At 41.0% G+C, this 22,813-nt stretch overlaps 1 protein-coding gene across 1 annotated transcript in view; it reads left to right on the top strand.

Annotated features, from left to right (window-relative positions):
• The window catches only part of LOC310948101 (uncharacterized protein), a gene marked incomplete at its 5' end in the record, with an annotated part of 60,914 nt that overhangs the window by 11,652 nt on the left and 26,449 nt on the right, over window positions 1-22,813 (top strand). The window contains 19 exons of the mRNA XM_083915113.1: window positions 1,307-1,444; window positions 1,563-1,727; window positions 1,853-1,947; window positions 2,038-2,164; window positions 2,876-3,131; window positions 5,168-5,214; window positions 6,012-6,121; window positions 6,911-7,062; window positions 8,661-8,799; window positions 9,267-9,368; window positions 9,954-10,130; window positions 10,973-11,212; window positions 13,073-13,229; window positions 13,386-13,514; window positions 14,778-14,928; window positions 16,461-16,504; window positions 16,626-16,817; window positions 17,010-17,570; window positions 21,558-22,271. Of these exons, the coding sequence (XP_083771239.1) occupies window positions 1,307-1,444; window positions 1,563-1,727; window positions 1,853-1,947; window positions 2,038-2,164; window positions 2,876-3,131; window positions 5,168-5,214; window positions 6,012-6,121; window positions 6,911-7,062; window positions 8,661-8,799; window positions 9,267-9,368; window positions 9,954-10,130; window positions 10,973-11,212; window positions 13,073-13,229; window positions 13,386-13,514; window positions 14,778-14,928; window positions 16,461-16,504; window positions 16,626-16,817; window positions 17,010-17,570; window positions 21,558-22,271 (3,696 nt within the window). The remainder of the gene's footprint in view (window positions 1-1,306; window positions 1,445-1,562; window positions 1,728-1,852; window positions 1,948-2,037; window positions 2,165-2,875; window positions 3,132-5,167; window positions 5,215-6,011; window positions 6,122-6,910; window positions 7,063-8,660; window positions 8,800-9,266; window positions 9,369-9,953; window positions 10,131-10,972; window positions 11,213-13,072; window positions 13,230-13,385; window positions 13,515-14,777; window positions 14,929-16,460; window positions 16,505-16,625; window positions 16,818-17,009; window positions 17,571-21,557; window positions 22,272-22,813) is intronic.

The following is a 22,813-nucleotide window of genomic DNA, read 5'->3' as shown; positions in this document are numbered from 1 at the left end:
CACTGAGTGAGACAAAGACCAGGCACAAGGGGAGGAGCGCAGCAGAGCACACGTTATTTGATGTGCAAATATTGCATGACGTCATCTGAGTTGTCCACACTGTCTTGAATGTTTATGTGTTAAATAATTTTGGTTAGATATGGAATATCTTTTTATGAGAAGAATGACTTTGATTGGATATTTTATTTTACATGGAATTCATTCACAAATAAAAATTGACTAAACACAAACCACAAATACAACAATTTAAAATAGAATTTGAATATTAAATTCAAACTTTACATGGACTTAAAAAGTAAAGCAATAAAAACAATTGAAATTTGTAAAGCCTTACATATTTTTTTATATGAACACACCCAAGTTTGAAGGATTCTGATCCAAATCTCCACTGATCATTCCTCTCAGTAATTATTTCCCAGATAAAATTAGTTACCCCCAGGCTGGCTTCTTAAAATAAATAAATATAAAAACGAGTCAATCTTTTGAACGGCTCTTTGAAAGGAAAGTACCACAAGATCCGGCTCCCTTTAAAGAGCCGAGAATCCCATCTCTATAATTTCAGTGTTCTCCTAAATCTAGAAAAAGTTAGAAGTAAACAAGGATTCCTAAGTCACTCAAAATAAACCACAAACAATCCTAAAATGTCTGCAAGCTTCTGTTTTGTCTTTTGCAGTTATCTGACTCTGAATTTTTCCTTTAATAATGTCCTTCACTTCATGCACAGGTTGAGTAAAAACAGTTGTTGTTTGCCCCTCTCTCTTCCAGCCATGGTTACTGTAGTGTGATGGTTACGAGGCTTCTTCCATGGATACCTGCTAATTTTTAAGGAGCTGCCAGACATGGACGAGGCTGACAGTTAGCTGCACAAATACTGGACTAGTCAGGAGAAGATATGACTCTTTGTTTCATGTTAAATCATTTGATTGTAAACTCTTTATTTGGATATGGAAACATACCTCCTACAGACAGGGACTCAGAACAGCTCAAGACCAAAGACAGCCAATCACAGTCTCATGAAACATAACATCATCTATAGCAACGAGCGCTTAGCTTAATACTTCTCCGAATTCATTAGTAGAAGTTGATCTCAGCAGCTTTGTGAAAAGGTTTTCAGAGGAACTTTTAATGCTATTTAGGAGTCCTCCTAGCGGGAAGATCAAATGTGACGTGAATATGGGTCCAGAAGATGAAGATGAGATTGGCTACAATCCTACATGCAGATAATTTAAGCTCAATATTGAAACCTCAGGCAACACGTAGCTGTAGCTGTGTCATTGATTGTTTCAATATCTTCTGACTGCTGCAGCGGAGCTGAGTGCCTTCAAGCCATCATCCTTCTACATCGTCATACACTTGAAGTTGGGCATTCAAGTAATGCTCCAGCTATCCCCCACGATGCAGGTCTTCATCAAAGCTGACACTTCACTCAAAGGAACCACCTCTGGTATGGATCCACATTAATGTTCAGTGCCTGGAAACACCTCTAGTATTTACAAATGATAATGAGACACCTGGATTCTGATATATGGTGGATGCTTGTAATACTTTACCTCATTCAACAGGTTTGTGTGGGAACTTCAACAACATAATGACTGATGACTTCAGGGCGATGAGTGGGCTGGTGGAGGGCACTGCTGCAGCGTTCGGCAACTCATGGAAAACTAGAGCCAACTGCCCTGACATCAAACCACGCTATGGACACCCCTGTCGCCAAAGCATCAATAAGGGTACGGCTTGAGTCTTCTCCATATGAATGAAACCATACAATACCACATTTGGTTAGCCATGCCCTGCCAATTTCAGGATATATGAGGTTTTTAACTCCTTTATTTCTGTACGTTCTGTGTCTCAGAGAGTTATGCCAAGTTCTGGTGCTCCAAAATAGCCGATCCCAAGGGAAGGTTTGCTCCTTGCCACGCTGTCATTAGCCCAAGCATATACACAGATGTAAGTCTGCAAACAGAGCTGTAATGACAAATAAACTAAACCACTCTACCCTTGGTAATGTGTCCATTTGCCCACTGTGTCTCCTCCTAGAACTGCCTGTATGACACCTGCAACTGTGAGAAAAGTGAGGACTGCATGTGTGCCGCAGTCTCCTCATATGTCTATGCCTGTGCAGCTGCAGGAATCCACATCGGTGCCTGGAGGAAGACCATCTGTGGTGAGTAAAGCCCCCAAGGATTGTGATGTTTTACTGTCTTGAAAGAGAGAGAGGCTGGGTTTGTAACAGCTGTTTACCTGCAACAAGACACTAAGAGCTGCGTATTTATTGAGATACCATAAAATGATTGGTTTGTTTTTAGGACCAGGTGCCCCCTTTGTGAGTAGTATCTGGCTGCAGCCCTGGAGCCCTGCAGTTTTGAGCCCCTAGTTTTTTGCGCCAGTGCCACCTTCCGAATTGGATGACCACAAATAAATACCATATTAGAGCCTATATAAACCTCGATTTCAGAAAAATACATACTACTTCACACATACTGGTGTAAAACCTATTCACTGAGTACTCGCATTTACTGACACTTCTCATTTTCGAAACCTCTTCTGCTTCGGTTTATATATAGGCTATGCTATGGTATTTATTTGTGGTCGTCCAATTCGGTAGGTGGCGCTGTCACGAAAAACCAGGGGCGCAGAATTGCAGGGCTCCAGGGCTGCAGCCAGATAATATTACTCATTGCACCCTCTGAGCTTTCTTTTCGTTTTTTCTTAACAAAAGGGTATAAAAATATCTCTTTGCCCGGACTGTTCAAGTAGAAAAAGGTTAGGGTTAGGGATACCTATGCCTTTAACCCTATCTGCAACAACAAAAAGTGTGGAACATTCATAAAGCATCTCTCATGCAACTACTCATATCCTCTCTCTCTCCCATTAGGCAAATTCAGTTCATTGTGTGCAACAGACACAGTGTATGACTACAACATGACCTGCTGCAGTCGTACCTGCCAATCCCTTAGCCAGGTTGACTACTCCTGTCAGACCAGCATCCCCACAGTGGACGGCTGTGGCTGTTCAGAGGGAACCTACATGAACGAGGAGGGGCGCTGTGTGCCCAGTTCAAAATGTCCGTGTTACGATAAAGACGGCAATATTCCTGCTGGACAGACTGTCAGCAAAGACGGCGCCACATGGTAAATACTGAGTGTAATGATGTCAGGAGTTGGGCATTAAGGGTAATAGGTAATAAGGTAATAAACACCCAATGGTTTACTTTACAGTGAGCTGTACATCGTGAATATGGACAGGATATTGTTTTATGTTTCAGGATAATAATAATAATAATACAGGGCATACATAATTATCCCCTGGGATTATTAAAGTGTTCTGATTCTGATTCTAACACATTTTACCCCTTGATTTCAGACACTCAAATAAAATGGAGGAAGGTAAACATTGTGCAGGAGGTAGACTATATGGAGTTAGGAAAAGCCACTGTGATGGGAACAGGCTAGCAGCTCTGTGTAATTGTAATATTATTTTAGCATGGCAACATGCGCCCAATGACATGACATGCTGATGATCCATTGAATAAAGTTCACCATAACCATCCTAGTTTAGAATGTCGGCCAATTAGCAATGAACAAAAAGTGCAGCTGAGCTGGGAATGTCATTCATGTTGCAACCAGTTTTGATCTGACGATGGAGCGAGATGAACATCCAGACCAAAGTTTTTACAATTCATCCTGTGGGAAAACTGGATGTCTATATCAAAATTTGATAAAGGTCCCTGGGAAAAAATGGATGACAATCCATCCAACAGTTATACCGGAGATATACAGAGGTATCAACCAACCAAAAGCAAAGCCTGCTGCAACGCCAACATGGATGGCAGTTACATCTAAATAAAATCTGATTCTAACATTAATACAGTCAATTTGGCCAATTAAAAAGTTTCTATGCTTTGCTTGTATCTTAAGGTTATTGTTGCACACTTCAATAAAGACGCAGTGTGGCTTCATTCACATGCTTTACTGGACAGTCTGAGAAAACACATTGCAATACAGTTATGTTTCTGTCCAGCCGGATGCAGAATATACACTGCGCACATTAACATTCAACCGTTTTTACTCTAACATATATACAGACAAACATTACTGTCTCCTTTACATTAACACCATATCTATGGTTTGGTATAAACATATAAACATCTTACACCCCGTAAGTTTTCTATATATCCCAGTCACTTGGCCTAGCGACTAACATGGTTCTTCGTGTGCAGTTAGCTTAGCTTTAGCTTTATCTTCGGCTCATTTAGGGGGGTACTCCCTCTTGTGGCATAAAGATGCCACTATACCCCTGTATTGCCTGATGGAAGAACTAGAGCACAGTGATTCTTTTAGATAGAATAACATAACATGTTAATATGTAATAACAAAAAATATGGGTGTCCCTTTTATAACCACCATCTGAACTTATTGTCCTCACATTATAATCCCTAAGATTTTCATCTAGTTAATTTTCTGTTAAGTTACTATCTATCAAATTGTGAGTTTAAACAATGGTAATTGATCAAATGACCCTGTGTGTCTGTGGCGACACTCTCTCCCTAGATATAAATGCACTGCGTTAGTCAGCAACTTGGTCTGCTCAGCTGGAGCTCGTCACTGCCAGTTATTATGTGTTCACTAGTATTTGGAAACAGGGAACTTCCAACTTCTGTAAAGTAAAAGTCTATGGTAAAAAGTACAATGAAAGGGAACATTCAAGTCAGGCTCATTCTTATGTGTCTGGGACATGAGGTCCCTGAGGCCCACCTGCAGTTAAATCTCACCACCAAAGTGGCCGCCAGAAACTGTTTATCTCAATTCTTATGAAATACAATTTAAAGTAAAACCATTTTAAAAAATAGTAAAAATTAGCTCAGTTTTCATTTTCTTGTGGAACTACAAAGCTAGAAATGGCAGTTACCAACTTGGATGTGTGGTCACTCCCATACTGGAACAACAGTATTCTGCCAACATGATGTGAATGTACCAATACAACTAGCATTGTATCGCTAAGGAACATTCTGTTAAAAAACAAGGAGACAGTCAAAGGGCAAGCTAGAGCTAGAGGACACTGTAGCCAGTCTGCATCATCACAGTATGAAGAGGGATACGGATTTGCATTGACAGACAAAGAATGATTTCAAGATGCTAGCTAATGACATTAACTCTTTTTCTTACAGTGTCTGCAGACAAGGAGTTCTCCGCTGCACAGGAGGGTCAGAACAATGTAGGTTTCCATATACTGTATGGACATACTCTAATCCCTTTAATTCTTATAACCAAGCGGTTGAAAAGCTAATGTGCTTAATTGTTGGCTTCAATTTGTGAATGGTTCATTGTTAAACCCCTTAAAAGACACTTATTACACAGCTTGATTGAATACTCCAATTATGGCATTCTATGGTCTGTTTCTAAATAGCAGACTGCTGCTATGTATAACAGAGTGTTGCTATAAACGCAAATTGATCCGGAGGACAATGTCCATCAATCAGCAGAAAGAACTGGTAAATTTAACATCAACTATGACCAAAAAAATATAGCTGTCTGTTAAGTTAGATAATTAAGTAAAATAATATTTTGATTACAATTATTGATTTTTATTCATTTATTATTATTAAAGATTAGTTAACATTAATTAAACATTTTTTAGTATGTTTTAGTAAATTTGAGTAAGCTGTGTTAGAATGACTGACAACAATTCCTGCGGATGTCTGTTGAGTTCTAGCTTAAAGTCCCATGGGCAGGCAGCTTGTGGGTATGCGTGGGAGTACGAGCATGAGTAGTGGTGGACTCATCCCTGAGTTTGTTTCTTTTTTCTGTGAGAAATCCATTTTAAACAAAATATTAACCACAGCAGAGAAATGTTTAGATATTTTTACACATGTTTGGAGAGGGACTTTAAAAAAACATGTTTTTGTGTAAATTTAGTGAACTGTGGATGGAAATATGTATATGACATCTGGGAACCTGACGCTTTCATAATATTCCTTTTTTTGAATCACGGATTTCTTATCTACTACCCAGCCTCACAAACATGCCCTTCCCCTATGGTTTACGTTGACTGCTCGGCTGCTGACCCGGGAACCACTGGGACTGAGTGTCAGAAGAGCTGCAGCACTCTGGACATGGGTTGTGTAAGTACAGTACAGAGTAGCACAAGTAACACACTCATAGAAGCTACTGATGGGCAAATGATGCTTCATTCAACAAAATGAACTATTGTCTTTATTTTCTGAGTCCAATACTAGAGCTCTATGTTTCACAAAGATTTGAAAGAACACTGAATTATTCTATTCACGGGTACACGCGGCCAAAATGGGTTTTCTCAGGAGGGGGGCTGGAGTCTCCCTTAGAGATAGGGTGAGAAGTTCAGCCATCCATGAGGAACTCGGAGTAGAGCCGCTGCTCCTATGCGTTGAAAGGAGCCGCGGTGATGGTTCAGGATCCTCTGGTAAGAATGCTCACTGGGCACCTCCCTAGGGAGGTGTTCCAGGCACGTCCAGCTGGGAGGCTGGCCTCTGGGGCTGGGAGGAGGCCTCGGGGAAGACCCAGGACTAGGTGGAGAGATTATATTTTCACACTGGCCTGGGAACGCCTCGGGATCCCCCAGTTAGAGCTGGTTAATGTGGCCCGGAAAAGGGAAGTTTGGGGTCCCTGCTGGAGCTGCTGCCCCCGCGACCCGACCCCGGATAGGTGGTTGAAGATTAGTGAGTGATGAATGAGTGAATTATTGTAGTCTTTATTCGGATCACCATTAGCTTCTAGTCTTCCTGGGGTCCAGGGATGAATTAGCATTCATTGAGCCTTTTTCTTTGAAAACGAGTGGGCTCAGCAAATACATGGTTTATGAAGCTCCATGAAGCCTCATTTGGCTCGGCCCCTGTTTGGCTCACATACTCTTTACGCCCTCCACTTTGTTACAGGTCAGGTCTAGCTGTACATCAGGTTGCATGTGCCCTCCTGGCCTGGTGTCAGATGGAGCAGGAGCCTGTATAGCGGAGAGCAAATGTCCATGTGTGCACAATGGAAAGGCCTACCAGCCCGGACAGACACTGAGTGTGGACTGCAACACCTGGTTTGTACAGTGCTCTACATACACACCAGCTAAATTCCTCTCCAAAAGGTTGCTCTACATCAGGCATCTCCAATCCTGCTCATGGAGGGCCGCTACCCTACATGTTTTAGGTTTCTCCCTGCTGAAACACACCTGAGGGCAGCATTAATTTGTTATGGCTATATTAAAAAGGCTTTGCAATATTTTCTTAACCAAAGAATATGACTGACGCATGGTTTCCATCACATTCCTCTGTGATGGAATATCTATATATACACACACACACACACACACACTGGAGATCAAAATTAGAGAAAAAAGGAATAATACTTTATTCATTCTGAAATATTGTTGTTTTTTATTGTTCATAGTTTGATAGAATATCTGCTGTGGCTATACCACTGCTGTACTAGTATGTTTTTTTCAATAACCAAGGCACAACAGTGAGCACATTTAGAGAACAGTAACCGTTCTTCTTCTAACTATTATTCCTATTATTATTATTATTATTATTATTATTACTACTACTACTACTAGTGCATTGCCCGTAGAAAGTATTCCTATGGAAAGCTGATAGCCCAATGAACCTATATATGCTCAAATGTAGCCTGTGTTTGAAAGTGGGACACACATAGAGGTGTACATGTAGGCAGTGGCACATAGTCACTCACAGACATCCCACACACTGTGACAGACATGGACACACAGTGAGACACACACACAAACAAACAAACAAACAAACAAACAAACACAGTTAACGTAAGAAAAAGACAAACACACATTGACAAAACATGGTGAGACATTTTGACACAGAAAAACACAGGAATTTACACATTAACTCTACAATGCAATACATAAACATATGAGCTTGAATACAGTAGTTGATGCTTTTGTGAATCAGTGACATTTAGGTTTGTTGTAAAGGTGTAGTTTGATACAGAACTGTTGTGTTGTAGTTAGGCTCTTAGCAAGGACACTGAACCCCATTCCACTAATGTATAAGTACCGCTACCTGTGCCTTTTGCTTTTTTAGCCATTGTGAAAAAAGCAAATACACTAATTCAACGGCATGATGTTTGAAAGTGTGTTGTTTTGTAGGCTAAATTTGCCAAGATTTGTGTTCTGAGGCAAAATAGAGAATATGTTGGGTGGAATATTGTTATTAATAGGTATGAATTTGTAATGCATCATGGTTATGTTGTTGCACTGGTGTAAAATATTATCATAGCATTGGCAGTGCATGATGTCAACCTTTCACAGCGGTTTAGTAGTTGACAAGTATCTTTGATCTGCTTTAATTAGTTGTTGACAAAACACATTCCATTAAGAAATATACAGAATATTTCCATGTATAGAAAAATACACAGATTTGTAAAATGTAAGTAGTAGTAGTAGATTGGTCTAAAGGTGTTACCATGGTTGAAAAGATTTAGGATTTGCTATGACTCAAAGACAGATATGCTTATTTGAGACAGAGACAGAAGTCTAAATTACCTTTTTTGTATTCTAAATTGAAATAAAAGAGATTTTTTGACGCTGATGAAATATAGAATATTGTTAATGAAACCCTTTTTCCGGGAACTTTGCATGATTGAAAGTGTGTGTGTGTGTTTCCCTAGCTACTGCAGCAACAGGAAGTTCACATGTACCAACAAAGTGTGTGATGCAGTTTGTGGGATCTACGGTGACGGTCACTACATCACATTTGATGATAAGAGGTTTGACTTCAGTGGAGAGTGTGAATACATACTCCTACAGGTGGGTACAGGTGGCTGATGGACAGATGTACACTCAATACAATTGTAATCCTTAAAATGTTAATCCTGATCGCTTTGGCACCAAACCTACGGTAACCATGGTGACAGCGTTTTTTTAGCAGCTACTTTGTCAGAAATACAACAGAGGACCAACTAATGCTAAAGATGATAATCCATGTTTTAATGTAAATGTGCAGCTATTAATGAGCTAAAATTGTCTTGGATTACATGCTGCATTGATTCCTGTGAGGCCCTGAGGCTTGACAGCTCAATTAAAGGCACAGTTTCTGATTGTGGGCTGTGTGCATTTCTAGTTTTTATGCTTTCATAGTGTTTATAAAGTACCTAGACCTGCTTTTTAATTAAAAAAAAGAGATGATGTGGAAAATCTCACTTTTTACAATATAGATCCTTTACCAATTAAAACGTGGTGTCCAGTATTGCATTCTGTGTCTCTGTGTAACTCAGGACTATTGTCAGAAAGAGGGAAGCTTCAGAATTATCACTGAAAATGTTCCATGTGGAACTACAGGAACCACTTGCTCCAAGACCATCAAGATCTACCTGGGGGTAAACACAACACACAGACACTGTGCACATGCTCTGCCTCAAACACTAGATCACAATATCAGACTTAAATTAATTGAAAGAGGGGATTATGGCTAATATGATAATCACTAAGGGCTAGGACCTATTATTATTCCATGACTGATAAATCTTATAATGCATTTGAGTCAAGCATTAAACTGATTTACAAGCAAAATTGAGTCAAGCTCATATGAAATGTAACTTTATTTGCAACCAATGTTGGGGGCATAAGGTTCACTCTCAACCCAATAATAGATTTTTGAATCTCATGGTAATGATATAATGCTGATTCTCACATTATATACGTAGGTGTACATATCCTGGATATGTGCATGTGCTGTGCCAACATTCACATTCAGTGACACTGTCAATGACATTCAGTCCATTTGTATCTGTATCTGAAGAAGGAGGCAGATTCTATGTGGCTATCAGAGGACCAAGTTCCTTTTCACCGAATAGCATGTAACTTTTCAGGTGCAAACTAGAGAACAACACAAACGATTTATTGATTACTTGATCCACCTCACTTAACTAGTGCAGTGATAACGTGCATGTTGATGCCCACAGGATAATGAATTTCAGCTTAAAGATGAAGACTTCAGGGTGTTAAAAGGCAGCAGCCAAGTGTTGCCTGCTCAGATACGCAAGATGGGCATTTACCTGGTGGTGACGATAAAGCCGGGACTTCTGCTCATGTGGGACCGGAAGACCAGTCTTTTCATGAAAGTCAGTCCGAAGTTCAAGGTAAACAATCAAGTTTCCATGTCTTGGCTCTTTAATAAAGCATATTGGTTAAGGCAGTTCACTTCAGTGTGGCATGTCATTGGTACAGCATGAGAATCTTCACAGACACATCAGGACATTTTGTTCCACAAAGCAACTTCCATTAAATAATATTAACATGTGTATTAACCCATCGGTTAACGATGAAAAAAAAATACTGTGTGTAGTGTAAGAGGGGTTGCTCATAGTGCTGAAATCACAAAGACAATGACACGAGAAGCAACAAAACAAAAATGGCTGCTCCTAAAGAGGTTAGCATAGATGCAAAAGCATCAGTTTTATCAGAACTGGAGAGTTGTTTATTCATTAAAAGAAGAGAACAACACTGAAGGCTTTTCTTAAAAACAGAAAAAGATGTTTTCATTCCTCTCCTGACTGACTTTGGTAAGAGTTTGACAGACAGATGGTTGGGTTTGGCGAAAACACACAAAACTGTGTCAGCATGTTATAAACTGGGCAGGAGAGGCATCAGATGGAAATGCCAGACCTATGCTTGAGGGGTGAAGTTATTTCAGTGGCAACAAGGTGCCCTACTCTGCACCAGTCTCTCATTGCCAGACCTATCTCGACAGCGCTGTGTCAGTGCTGCAGTAAGGTCTGGCTGCACAAGCTAACATTCGGGGATACAGGGAAGAACGCTCTGGGATGTTTGTATTTCTTTAAACCAACACCATCAAGTGTTTTGCTTGCAAAACAGATAGCGGGGATCGTGAAAGGGGAGCAGCTTAACTACATAAACCAGACTAACTCTGTATTAATCCTATCATGGCAGTCATTTCTAATATTGGGTTCTTCTTTCTCAGGGTCAAGTCTGCGGTCTGTGTGGGAACTTCGATGGCAACAGTAAGAATGACTTCAGCACACGCTCCCAGGAGACTGTGGCAGACGTTCTAAAGTTTGGTAACAGTTGGAAAGTTTCATCCAGCTGCCCAAATGCCCAACTACTCAGTGATCCCTGTGCCTCTAACCGCTACCGGGCAGCCTGGTCCCAGAAACAGTGCAGCATCATCACCAGTGTTACCTTCCAGAACTGTCATTCACAGGTATGTATAATATTAATGTCATACTCACATGACTCACACACAAACATTATCACCTTAACTGCCACGGTATTTGGTAAATTAAATAATAATAATAATCTTTATTTATAGAGAACTTCAAGTTATTCACAAAGAAGCAAAATAAAACAAAATCGTCAGGTTTTAAAAGAAAACATAACACCCCATTTGGTTTATAATACCTGTACAGTGTTAATTAAAGTTGTACTCCGTAAGATTTCCATCTATTTAGTTGTCTTTTAAGTTCCTCTCTATCACACAGTGAGTTAAAACAATGGCGATTGATCATGTGACCCACTAATGAAAGCATGTGTTGCCTTTTTGCTGAGTATTCACATCTTTGTGTCTGTGGAGACATTTGCAGGGCTGGATGTAAAAACATCACCATTTTAGTGACTGCTAACAGCTGTTGGTCTGTCGGCCCAGATCATCACTAATGGTTTGCTGCATTCACTTGTTATCGGAAATCGTGAACTTCCAACTTCTGAGTCAGTTTTGTAGTAAGGATAGAAGTGTAATAGGACCATGTGTGTGTGGATTTAAGAGGGGGACATATACAGGACGGACTGGAAGTAGAGAGGTTAATGTGTGTCAATAAAGTTGAAAAAAATCAACAACAAAAAAAATCAACACATAGTGACCGTGAACGTGACAAGATGGAGGCTCTGAAAGAACAGACTCACCTGCAGTTGCATCTTACTGCCAAAGAGGCCGCTAGAAACAAGGGATCTCAAATCTTATGGAGAACAAGGTTAAGAAAAACAGTTAGTAATGTAATTGTTTCTCTCCATCTATGGCTCTATTCATTCATTGCTTTGTATATCACAAAATCCAACTTTGGAAGCTGCTGCCCCTGCAACCCAACCCCGGATAAACGGATGAAGATGAGATGAGATAAGATGAGATGAGAAAATCCAACTGTGCATGGATTAGTTAATTTATGACACAGTTTTCATCAAGTTTTTTGATACTGGATAGGCTGGTGCCTAATGGCACAGTGGTTTTTTAGACCCAGCCCTATTGATCAGTTGGCTGGTTCTGCTCATTTATTTATTCAAACAAACATTGGTCTAGAGCCAGATATCTTAAAAACTACTTTTTAGATAGTCCGCGGAAGGTGACACCTTATGATTTTAGTGAACTCTGACCTTCTAATTCTTAACCTGACTCCGCAAGATGGATTGATTCTCATTTTCTCAGCATATCCATCTGGGAACTCCCCTTTGGAGATCTTTTGGGAAGGGGCGAAAATACTGGTTGCTGATTGGATAAACCATCTGTCTATCACCAACATATGGGCAAAATCAATCAAATCAGCGTATTACGTACTAACAGCATCGAGGCAAAGCTCAGAAAGTAAACAACACGTGGGTAAAGGATATTTTCCGCTTGTGTAACGTGAATTTACAGATCAAAGGCCCAATTTCAGGAGCCTGGTCCATATTCAACAGAAGGATCACAGAGAAAAAAGAGTTAGTGAGCGGCTTGCTCCATAGCTGCTCATCTCATCCGTGGAAGCCTCCATGTTGTTTACACTGAACATGTGGTTTACAGTTATGGTAAATGGACAGTCACTTTTTTGTTTGCGTCACACTTCAAAACCAACGCTGATTGGACGTTCGCTTTGCAATCTTCTCCAAATTTTCTCCTCCTCACATTACCAGACTGATCTGTGAGTAAAATACAATGGAGCTCAGAGATCAGGATGGTCTATCATTAGCGACAACAGTACATCCTGTGTGATTACTAATGTTGCTAACAATGCTGTTGTTACTACCACTACAAGCAAACATATACCCTCAACTTTTATTATTCTGCTAAACAGTACATTGTTGTGTGTTCAAGGTTGACCCTGGTCCATACTTTGATTCTTGCGTGAGAGACTCATGTGCTTGTGACACCGGTGGGGACTGTGAGTGTTTCTGCACTGCTGTGGCTGCCTATGCCACAGCTTGTAATGAAGCTGGGGCCTGCGTGAGATGGAGAACCCCAAAGCTGTGCCGTAAGTTTAGTCAACATTACCAGGAAAATCTGAGCAACAGGGTTTGATGAGTTTTAGGGAATTGTATGTTTTTAGGCAAAATATTTCAAATTGTTTGTAATGTCAAACAACACCCTGACTTTTGTAAAAAGGTGCTACTTATTTTGTCTCTTGCAGCTATTTTCTGTGACTATTATAATGGCCCTGATGAATGTGAGTGGCACTACAAGCCTTGTGGAGCTGACTGCATGAAGACATGTAGGAATCCATCAGGAAACTGTTCCAACCTCATCACTGCCCTGGAAGGTACATTTGACAGAATTTCTGGCATGCCATCCTTTTGACTTGTGAAATCTGTGTGTTAAGGCCAACTCAGGTCAACTTTTATAGCCGTTCAGACATAAAAGTGAATATTGATCAGACATACATTTGATCCAGTAATTAGACATACATGTGTCACAGCCACTGTGCTCAGTACTCTGTATTATAGGCTTTATTTAGCTAACTTTACATTTATTAAAGTTCTTTTTATTTGTAGCTTTCTTAATCTGTCTTGCGGCTGAGTGGTAAACATTTTAAGTATATTTTTTTCAGGAAAAATACTGAAGACAAAAACCTTATTCAAACTTGCTATGTTGCTGCTCTGCTGCATTAGTGCTATAAATCACCCACTCCCAACCACCTTTCTAACACCTTATTCCAGTCCGCACACAAATGGAATTTGATGAGAATTACACAGAAATTATTGCTTCATATAAAACACTTCGTCCTAACAATAGAAACAATGGAAGTTTCTCTGAAATGCTGCATTGACTGTATTTGATATTATGGCTGTGGCTTAGAAGTCTTCTCTTGTCTACTGATAACAGACAGTGTGTGTGTGTGTGTGTGTGTGTGTGTGTGTGTGTGTGTGTGTGTGTGTGTGTGTGTGTGTGTGTGTGTGTGTGTGTGTGTGTGTGTGTGTGTGTGTGTGTGTGTGTGTGTGAAGAAGGATTTTCTAAGATCCCATTAACTTCAACATGAACACATTGGCACCAGCACACGCACACACACACCTAAGTACTAACAGTAGATGCAGTCAATTTTACAATTTTAACATGTTTAGTTGATCAGACCTACTGATCTGTAAAGAGGCGTGCTGATTAGCCGAGGCTGCATTACTTCCAAACATGTAACGTGTGTTTCAGTATGACAGATGAAAAAAGAAGTGCTTCCATACACAACTCATGGGGCCTTTTTTCACCAATGAGTGGGTGCGAAGTGATTGCTGTAGTTCAACATGGGGTTTGTTATGTCATGTGAGTTCCACTTCATTGTGACCTAACTACCAACTTCTGAATCCAAGTCTGACTGGAACACTCTATACTACCGCCATTAGTTATGGAAGAGACACAGCACCAAAACTTACGTGCTTCTGGTGCCTCAAAAAAATAGGCATCTTCTGTGTTTTTTTTATTTTAGAATCGAAAGGTATCGCACGTATCGCTTCTCATGACATCCCTAGTGTGTGTGTGTAGCTTAACTCGTATTTCTACTGAGGTTAATCAAAATGCCATAATGGTGTTGCAGGCTGCTATCCACAGTGTCCCCCAACCCAGCCCTACTTTGATGAAGATACCATGAAGTGTGTCGCCTGGGACAAATGTGGCTGCTATGATGGCAAAGGCACCCATTACAGCATCGGAGATGAGGTTCCAACTGACAACACCTGTTCCCCTTGGTATGTTTCATACAGAGGATTCATCGTCACACTTAAAACAGAATTTCAGTATTTTTCAACCTGGACCCCTATCCATCCAATTGAGAGCCTGTAACACAGGCTATATGATTGGTGAAATACTGGTGAACCATCTTATGTATGCAGATGATCTAATCATTATTAGCCCAAGTAGTGCTGGAAAACAGCAACTCCTGCACTGAGTATGGATTAAAACGTGACGTGAAATATAATGCAAGCAAAAGTGCTGTTTTAATATGTAGAACCAAGCAGGATAAAAGGCTCAATTTTCCTGTGTTTACACTGTCTGGAAAAATTCTTGAGGTGTCTAGAAGGACTAAATATCTATTTTTATAAATTGTAAATTGAGTGGTGGTGATGATGTGTATAGACAATGCTGCAAACTATACGCCCAGGCAGACACCATTGCATGCTTAGATGCTGCAACAGCAGGTGGAGAGTTTTTCTTCATTGAGAGAAGAGAACAACACTTAAGGCTTTTCTTGATGAAAACAATGTTTTCTCTCTTCTCCTGATTGACTTCAGCGAGAGTTTTATAGACAGATGGTTAATCTGTCAGTTACCAATGACGGCTTCTCAGATGGTTCTGTAAAACAAACCATCTGACGAGTCAGGGTAGGTTTCTATTGGACATGCAAAAAACATGCAAAAAACAGGAAATCAAAACCTAGTTAAATTTATCAAAATAATATACGCTTTTTATTCAAACCTGGCAATTGCAGACATAGGCTTTTAACTGCTGGAAATTAAAATATTTGTGCAAATGTTCAGTTATCTGCCTATTTGTTTCCAGTCTGTTCACACATAACAGTCTTATACAACTAATTATCAGTGATTACAGACTCATTCTCGCTAAGACAACAACGGCTGCTAATGTAAACAAAATGAAGAGAGGAATAACTGCTTGGCTGAAGATAACCTCTCATATGCTATCAATATCCAGCATTTTCCTCGCCAAAGCATGGTACCTGGCGACGAAAAAATTAAAAACTCCAGCTGCAGTTCACCACTCATAAATGGATTATGGTCAGCACTGAGCTAACGGGACTCTAGCATGTGCAGTTATGTAAACAAGGCTTGATGCACTTACACCTCTACAAACACTAGCAGCCACGTAAAAACATGCTTTGGCACTTGTTTTGCTCTTCCCTGTTTCCTGCTGCCCTCCAGATACGCCTCCTTTGTAACACACACTTGTCCAGGATAACGGACTGGACGTGCCGGGGAGCATGTATGCCGGTTTATAAAATACCGGTTGCTTAAAAAAATTAAGTGATACTGTATACTTGATGTTCCTGATATAGTAATTCAATACATCCCATGTAGGACAAGCCGCGATTCTTTGAGTAATATATCGCCCACTCCTTTTGGGTGTGAACTACGACCTGCGACCTTCCGGTTACTGATCAACATCTAGAGACCTGCTTTACATCATAACATTTAATGGTGGTTGCTCATGGCATGTAAAATTCCAAATTTTAATTGCACAACAATATTATTTTTCTATTTTAAAGCTCCTGTACAGTCTCTGGAATAAAGTGCATCTACGATGTGAACTGTAAGTACATATACACTTTGTATTAATTAAAGGGAATACACTTACAAATACTGTATATACTGTATATACTGGGTACATGTTCTTATGGGTAAAATGGAAACATGATATTGTTGTTCTGCAGCTTGCAAGTGCATTCTTAATGGAAAAATCTATGAATATGGGGAAACCATCTACAACACTACGGATGGGCTAGGAAGCTGCATCACAGCTGAGTGTGGGCCCAATGGGACTGTAATTAGACACATAACCATGTGCTCAACGACCACCACAGTTGGCCCCACAACTACCCCCTTTGAATTTAGCACAACATCAGGTAAGAAAATCTATGCACCACTGATCTTGCTTTCATACTCTCTATGGATGGTTGAAAAAATACTTTATTATTTTACAACAAAATGAAATGATGTACAAAAATAAGAGATAATGCACGAATTAGGATATTTGTAAGCACTCTTTATCAATTACTAATTTTGCACTGTTCACCAAATGTCTGAACTTACCACAGTTATTACTACATCACTTGGTACCACAACTGAGGGAACCACAGCCAAACCTGAAGAGACAACAACATCAGAAACTACAACTGCAGTGCCAGGTGTCACAACAACAAGCTCTGAAACAACAGTTGTAACAACAAAACCTTCTGTTGGTACCACAACAGAAGAACCTTCAGAAACAACTAAGGGAACCACAATAAAAACTGAAGAAACAACAACAACATCAGAAGAGACAACAGTAAAGGTTGTGACGACAAAACCACCTAAAGCCACCACTAGTCCAGTGACAACCTCAACCACAGCTGTTGTTGAAACTACAACTGCAGTGCCAGGTGTCACAACAAAGGGTCCTGAAACAACAGTTGTAACATCAACACCTGCTGTTGGTACCACAAATACTAAAGCCCCATCACAAACAACTAAGGGAACCAGAGTCACACCTGAAGAAACAACAACGTCAGAAGAGACAACTGTAAAGGTTTTGACAACAAATCCACCTAAAGAAGTCACTACTGGCCCGGTAACAACCTCTACAACAGTTGTTGTTGAAACTACAACTGCAGTGCCAGGTGTCACAACAAAGGGTCCTGAAACAACAGTTGTCACATCAAAACCTTCTGTTGGTACGACAACGACTAAAGCACAGCCACAAACAACTAAGGGAACCACAGTCAAACCTCAAGAAACAACAAAATCAGAAGAGACAACGGTAGAGGTTGCAACAACAAAACCACCAAAAGTCACCACTGGTCCAGTAACCACCTCGACCACAGCTGTTGTTGAAACTACAACTGAAGTGCCAGGTGTCACAACAGCTGGACCTGAAACAACAGTTGTCACATCAAAACCTTCTGTTGGTACCACAACAACTAAGGCACCGTCACAAACAACTAAGGGAACCACAGTCACACCTGAAGAAACAACAACATCAGAAGAGACAACAGTGAAGGTTGTGACAACAAAACCACCAAAAGAAGTCACTACTGGCCCGGTAACAACCTCTACAACAGTTGTTGTTGAAACAACAACTGCAGTGCCAGGTGTCACAACAAAGGGTCCTGAAACAACAGTTGTAACATCAAAACCTTCTGTTGGTACCACAACAACCAAAACACTGCCACAAACAACTAAGGGAACCACAGTCAAACCTCAAGAAACAACATCAGAGGAGACAACAGTAAAAGTTGTGACAACAAAACCATCTAAAGAAGTCACTACTGGCCCAGTAACAACCTCTTCAACAGTCGTTGTTGAAACTACAACTGCAGTGCCAGGTGTCACAACAAAGGGTCCTGAAACAACAGTTGTAACATCAAAACCTTCTGTTGGTACCACAACAACTAAGGCACCATCACAAACAACTAAGGGAACCACAGTCACACCTGAAGAAACAACAACATCAGGAGAGACAACAGTGAAGGTTGTGACAACAAAACCACCTAAAGAAGTCACTACTGGCCCAGTAACCACCTCTACAACAGTTGTTGTTGAAACTACAACTGCAGTTCCAGGCGTCACAACAAAGGGTCCTGAAACAACAGTTGTTACATCAAAACCTGCTGTTGTTACCACAACAACTAAGGCACCATCACAAACAACTAAGGGAACCACAGTCACACCTGAAGAAACAACAACATCAGGAGAGACAACAGTGAAGGTTGTGACAACAAAACCACCTAAAGAAGTCACTACTGGCCCAATAACCACCTCTACAACAGTTGTTGTTGAAACTACAACTGCAGTTCCAGGTGTGACAACAAAGGGTCCTGAAACAACAGTTGTAACATCAAAACCTTCTGTTGGTACCACAACAACTAAGGCACCATCACAAACAACTAAGGGAACCACAGTCACACCTGAAGAAACAACAACATCAGGAGAGACAACAGTGAAGGTTGTGACAACAAAACCACCTAAAGAAGTCACTACTGGCCCAGTAACCACCTCTACAACAGTTGTTGTTGAAACTACAACTGCAGTTCCAGGCGTCACAACAAAGGGTCCTGAAACAACAGTTGTTACAGCAAAACCTGCTGTTGTTACCACAACAACTAAGGCACCATCACAAACAACTAAGGGAACCACAGTCACACCTGAAGAAACAACAACATCAGGAGAGACAACAGTGAAGGTTGTGACAACAAAACCACCGAAAGTCACCACTGGTCCAGTAACCACCTCAACCACAGCTGTTGTTGAAACTACAACTGCAGTGCCAGGTGTCACAACAAAGGGTCCTGAAACAACAGTTGTAACATCAAAACCTTCTGTTGGTACCACAACAACTAAGGCACCATCACAAACAACTAAGGGAACCACAGTCAAACCTGAAGAAACAACAACATCAGAAGAGACAACAGTGAAGGTTGTCACAACAAAACCACCTAAAGAAGTCACTACTGGCCCAGTAACCACCTCAACCACAGCTGTTGTTGAAACTACAACTGCAGTGCCAGGTGTCACAACAAAGGGTCCTGAAACAACAGTTGTAACATCAAAACCTTCTGTTGGTACCACAACAACTAAGGCACCATCACAAACAACTAAGGGAACCACAGTCAAACCTGAAGAAACAACAACATCAGAAGAGACAACAGTGAAGGTTGTCACAACAAAACCACCTAAAGAAGTCACTACTGGCCCAGTAACCACCTCAACCACAGCTGTTGTTGAAACTACAACTGCAGTGCCAGGTGTCACAACAAAGGGTCCTGAAACAACAGTTGTAACATCAAAACCTTCTGTTGGTACCACAACAACTAAGGCACCATCACAAACAACTAAGGGAACCACAGTCACACCTGAAGAAACAACAACATCAGGAGAGACAACAGTGAAGGTTGTGACAACAAAACCACCTAAAGAAGTCACTACTGGCCCAGTAACCACCTCTACAACAGTTGTTGTTGAAACTACAACTGCAGTTCCAGGCGTCACAACAAAGGGTCCTGAAACAACAGTTGTTACATCAAAACCTGCTGTTGCTACCACAACAACTAAGGCACCATCACAAACAACTAAGGGAACCACAGTCACACCTGAAGAAACAACAACATCAGGAGAGACAACAGTGAAGGTTGTGACAACAAAACCACCGAAAGTCACCACTGGTCCAGTAACCACCTCAACCACGGCTGTTGTTGAAACTACAACTGCAGTGCCAGGTGTCACAACAAAGGGTCCTGAAACAACAGTTGTAACATCAAAACCTTCTGTTGGTACCACAACAACTAAGGCACCATCACAAACAACTAAGGGAACCACAGTCAAACCTGAAGAAACAACAACATCAGAAGAGACAACAGTGAAGGTTGTCACAACAAAACCACCTAAAGAAGTCACTACTGGCCCAGTAACCACCTCAACCACAGCTGTTGTTGAAACTACAACTGCAGTGCCAGGTGTCACAACAAAGGGTCCTGAAACAACAGTTGTAACATCAAAACCTTCTGTTGGTACCACAACAACTAAAGCACCATCACAAACAACTAAGGGAACCACAGTCACACCTGAAGAAACAACAACATCAGGAGAGACAACAGTGAAGGTTGTGACAACAAAACCACCTAAAGAAGTCACTACTGGCCCAGTAACCACCTCTACAACAGTTGTTGTTGAAACTACAACTGCAGTTCCAGGCGTCACAACAAAGGGTCCTGAAACAACAGTTGTTACATCAAAACCTGCTGTTGGTACCACAACAACTAAGGCACCATCACAAACAACTAAGGGAACCACAGTCAAACCTGAAGAAACAACAACATCAGGAGAGACAACAGTGAAGGTTGTGACAACAAAACCACCTAAAGAAGTCACTACTGGCCCAGTAACCACCTCGACCACAGCTGTTCTTGAAACTACAACTGCAGTGCCAGGTGTCACAACAAAGGGTCCTGAAACAACAGTTGTAACATCAAAACCTTCTGTTGGTACCACAACAACTAAGGCACCATCACAAACAACTAAGGGAACCACAGTCACACCTGAAGAAAAAACAACATCAGGAGAGACAACAGTGAAGGTTGTGACAACAAAACCACCTAAAGTGACCACTGGTCCAGTAACCACCTCAACCACAGCTGTTGTTGAAACTACAACTGCAGTGCCAGTCGTCACAACAAAGGGTCCTGAAACAACAGTTGTAACATCAAAACCTTCTGTTGTTATCACAACAACTAAGGCACCATCACAAACAACTAAGGGAACCACAGTCAAACCTGAAGAAACAACAACATCAGAAGAGACAACAGTAAAGGTTGCAACTACAAAACCACCTAAGGAAGTCACTACTGGCCCAGTAACAACCTCTACAACAGTTGTTGTTGAAACTACAACTGCAGTGCAAGGTGTCACAACAAAGGGTCCTGAAACAACAGTTGTAACATCAAAACCTTCTGTTGGTACCACAACAACTAAGGGAACCACAGTCAAACCTGAAGAAACAACAACATCAGAAGAGACAACAGTGAAAGTTGTGACAACAAAACCACCTAAAGAAGTCACTACTGGCCCAATAACCACCTCTACAACAGTTGTTGTTGAAACTACAACTGCAGTGCCAGGTGTGACAACAAAGGGTCCTGAAACAACAGTTGTAACATCAAAACCTTCTGTTGGTACCACAACAACTAAGGCACCATCACAAACAACTAAGGGAACCACAGTCACACCTGAAGAAACAACAACATCAGGAGAGACAACAGTGAAGGTTGTGACAACAAAACCACCTAAAGAAGTCACTACTGGCCCAGTAACCACCTCTACAACAGTTGTTGTTGAAACTACAACTGCAGTTCCAGGTGTCACAACAAAGGGTCCTGAAACAACAGTTGTTACATCAAAACCTGCTGTTGTTACCACAACAACTAAGGCACCATCACAAACAACTAAGGGAACCACAGTCACACCTGAAGAAACAACAACATCAGGAGAGACAACAGTGAAGGTTGTGACAACAAAACCACCGAAAGTCACCACTGGTCCAGTAACCACCTCAACCACAGCTGTTGTTGAAACTACAACTGCAGTGCCAGGTGTCACAACAAATGGTCCTGAAACAACAGTTGTAACATCAAAACCTTCTGTTGGTACCACAACAACTAAGGCACCATCACAAACAACTAAGGGAACCACAGTCAAACCTGAAGAAACAACAACATCAGAAGAGACAACAGTGAAGGTTGTGACAACAAAACCACCTAAAGAAGTCACTACTGGCCCAGTAACCACCTCGACCACAGCTGTTGTTGAAACTACAACTGCAGTGCCAGGTGTCACAACAAAGGGTCCTGAAACAACAGTTGTAACATCAAAACCTTCTGTTGGTACCACAACAACTAAGGCACCATCACAAACAACTAAGGGAGCCACAGTCACACCTGAAGAGACAACAACATCAGGAGAGACAACAGTGAAGGTTGTGACAACAAAACCACCTAAAGAAGTCACTACTGGCCCAGTAACCACCTCGACCACAGCTGTTGTTGAAACTACAACTGCAGTGCCAGGTGTCACAACAAAGGGTCCTGAAACAACAGTTGTAACATCAAAACCTTCTGTTGGTACCACAACAACTAAGGCACCATCACAAACAACTAAGGGAACCACAGTCACACCTGAAGAAACAACAACATCAGGAGAGACAACAGTGAAGGTTGTGACAACAAAACCACCTAAAGAAGTCACTACTGGCCCAGTAACCACCTCTACAACAGTTGTTGTTGAAACTACTACTGTAGTGCCAGGCGTCACAACAAAGGGTCTTGAAACAACAGTTGTAACATCAAAACCTGCTGTTGTTACCACAACAACT

Source organism: Echiichthys vipera (assembly GCF_963691815.1).
Source record: "Echiichthys vipera genome assembly, chromosome: 1".
In the NCBI taxonomy this organism is placed as follows: Eukaryota; Metazoa; Chordata; class Actinopteri; order Perciformes; family Trachinidae; genus Echiichthys; species Echiichthys vipera.
Note: the sequence above shows the minus strand (reverse complement) of the source record. Positions and strands in the feature narration are given on the sequence as shown.